We start from the raw sequence: 1,529 nt of genomic DNA, 5'->3' as shown, positions 1-1,529 counted from the left end.
TTTAAGTCGCTCAAAGAAACAAATTCCGTAGGAAACCACCTTGGACACCTATACATAGACAGAGTGGTTTCCCTCCTCTTCTGGTAGCCCTCAGTAGGCAGCACTTTGCCAGGCACCTACGAAGTACTCAACCAATCGCTACTTCTGGCAGTTCTACAAAGGACGGCGTGTCCCAGTTGCTGGTGTGGTGGACGCGAGAAGGCGGACTTTGTGGAGCCGCGGGCCTCACCTGCTCCAGCAGCTGCCTGAGCCGGTGCAACTGCGACTCCAGCTGCTTGTTGTGGTCTTCCAGGATCTGCATCCGGGCCTCCAGGCGGCCTTTGTGCTGACGCAGTAGCTTGGCCTCGGCAATGAGCTCGGCGTCACGGGGACTTTGTGGAGAGGTGGGCATCATTTCAGGAGGGGACGGCAGTGGGGACAGGCCTTTATGCTCATGCTGCTGCTTGAGACGGTCATACTCTGCTTGCAGGTTTCTGTTGGCATCAGAAAAGTGAAAAAAGGAAACAAGAAACAGCAAGTTGCAAATCGTCTTCCAAATTCAGACAAAATGGCAGAGAGCTACATCTGACCGCCACCAAACACAACAGCAAGCAAGAGAGAGGTACTTAATGAATGGTTTTTATGAGGACGATCAAACAAAATAAAATTGGAAGCTTCCGCCCGGTGTGTGAGGGAGAGGCTTTTCAACTTTTTATTTTATACTAAAGGCCTTCTAAGTGCCACATTCACATGAATAAGCAGCAATGGATTTAGTCATTTTACACCCATTTCCTCCTAATGCCATGAGATTACAATTTTTATACCTCTATCAACACTTTTATTTTTTTAAAGCAAACATTTTCAGCAGCAACGGGTAACAGCACAGTAAGAGCGTAACCATGATTCCATCACACTGTTTTAATAAATTTAACATTCGCCATATTTTCTTCAAAGATTTTTTGAAGAAATAAAGCCGCAGCTTTCCTCTCCTCAATATCGAATCTCAGCCCCTCCTCCCCACTGGTTCCCAAGAGATAATGCCATCCCGAATTACAGGTCTATCATTACCATGAATGTATCCACAAATCTTAGGTTGAACTTGGCAAAGATGTTGGTATCTGGCTGCTATTCTTTATCTACAAAAATGGCCATTTCATGGGATGCAATCTAACAGCATTATTTTGCCATGTTCTTAGACTTTAAGAACATTATGTTTAAGAAGGTACATACCATTCTAAGAGTTGCATTTTGCCTTCAACACGTTTTGGAGATTTATCCATGTTGATACATAATAGTTGGTGGTTTTAATTGCTGTAAGGTATTATTCTCCTGCTTGAGTAGGTCAACAACATTATCCCGTCAATGGATATTTAAGTTGTTTCCAACTTCACTCTTACAAACAGAGATGCAATTAACTCCTTTCTGTCTCTTTGGATACCTGTTTAACTTGTTCATGGCAGCCTGTAGTACACAGATTTTAAACTTCAATATATTCCTCTATGTGTTCTGCTTTTCTGCTTTAAGAAAATCTTCCCTACACCTACAGTGTA

At 43.2% G+C, this 1,529-nt stretch overlaps 1 protein-coding gene across 1 annotated transcript in view; it reads right to left on the bottom strand.

The window, feature by feature from the left end:
- The window catches only part of DMD (dystrophin), a 637,032-nt gene that overhangs the window by 30,840 nt on the left and 604,663 nt on the right, over positions 1-1,529 (bottom strand). The window contains exon 25 of the mRNA XM_077745468.1: positions 230-473. Within this exon, the coding sequence (XP_077601594.1) occupies positions 230-473 (244 nt within the window). The remainder of the gene's footprint in view (positions 1-229; positions 474-1,529) is intronic.

Source organism: Crocuta crocuta, unplaced genomic scaffold (assembly GCF_008692635.1).
Source record: "Crocuta crocuta isolate KB4526 unplaced genomic scaffold, BGI_CrCroc_1.0 scaffold598, whole genome shotgun sequence".
Lineage (NCBI taxonomy): Eukaryota > Metazoa > Chordata > Mammalia > Carnivora > Hyaenidae > Crocuta > Crocuta crocuta.
Note: the sequence above shows the minus strand (reverse complement) of the source record. Positions and strands in the feature narration are given on the sequence as shown.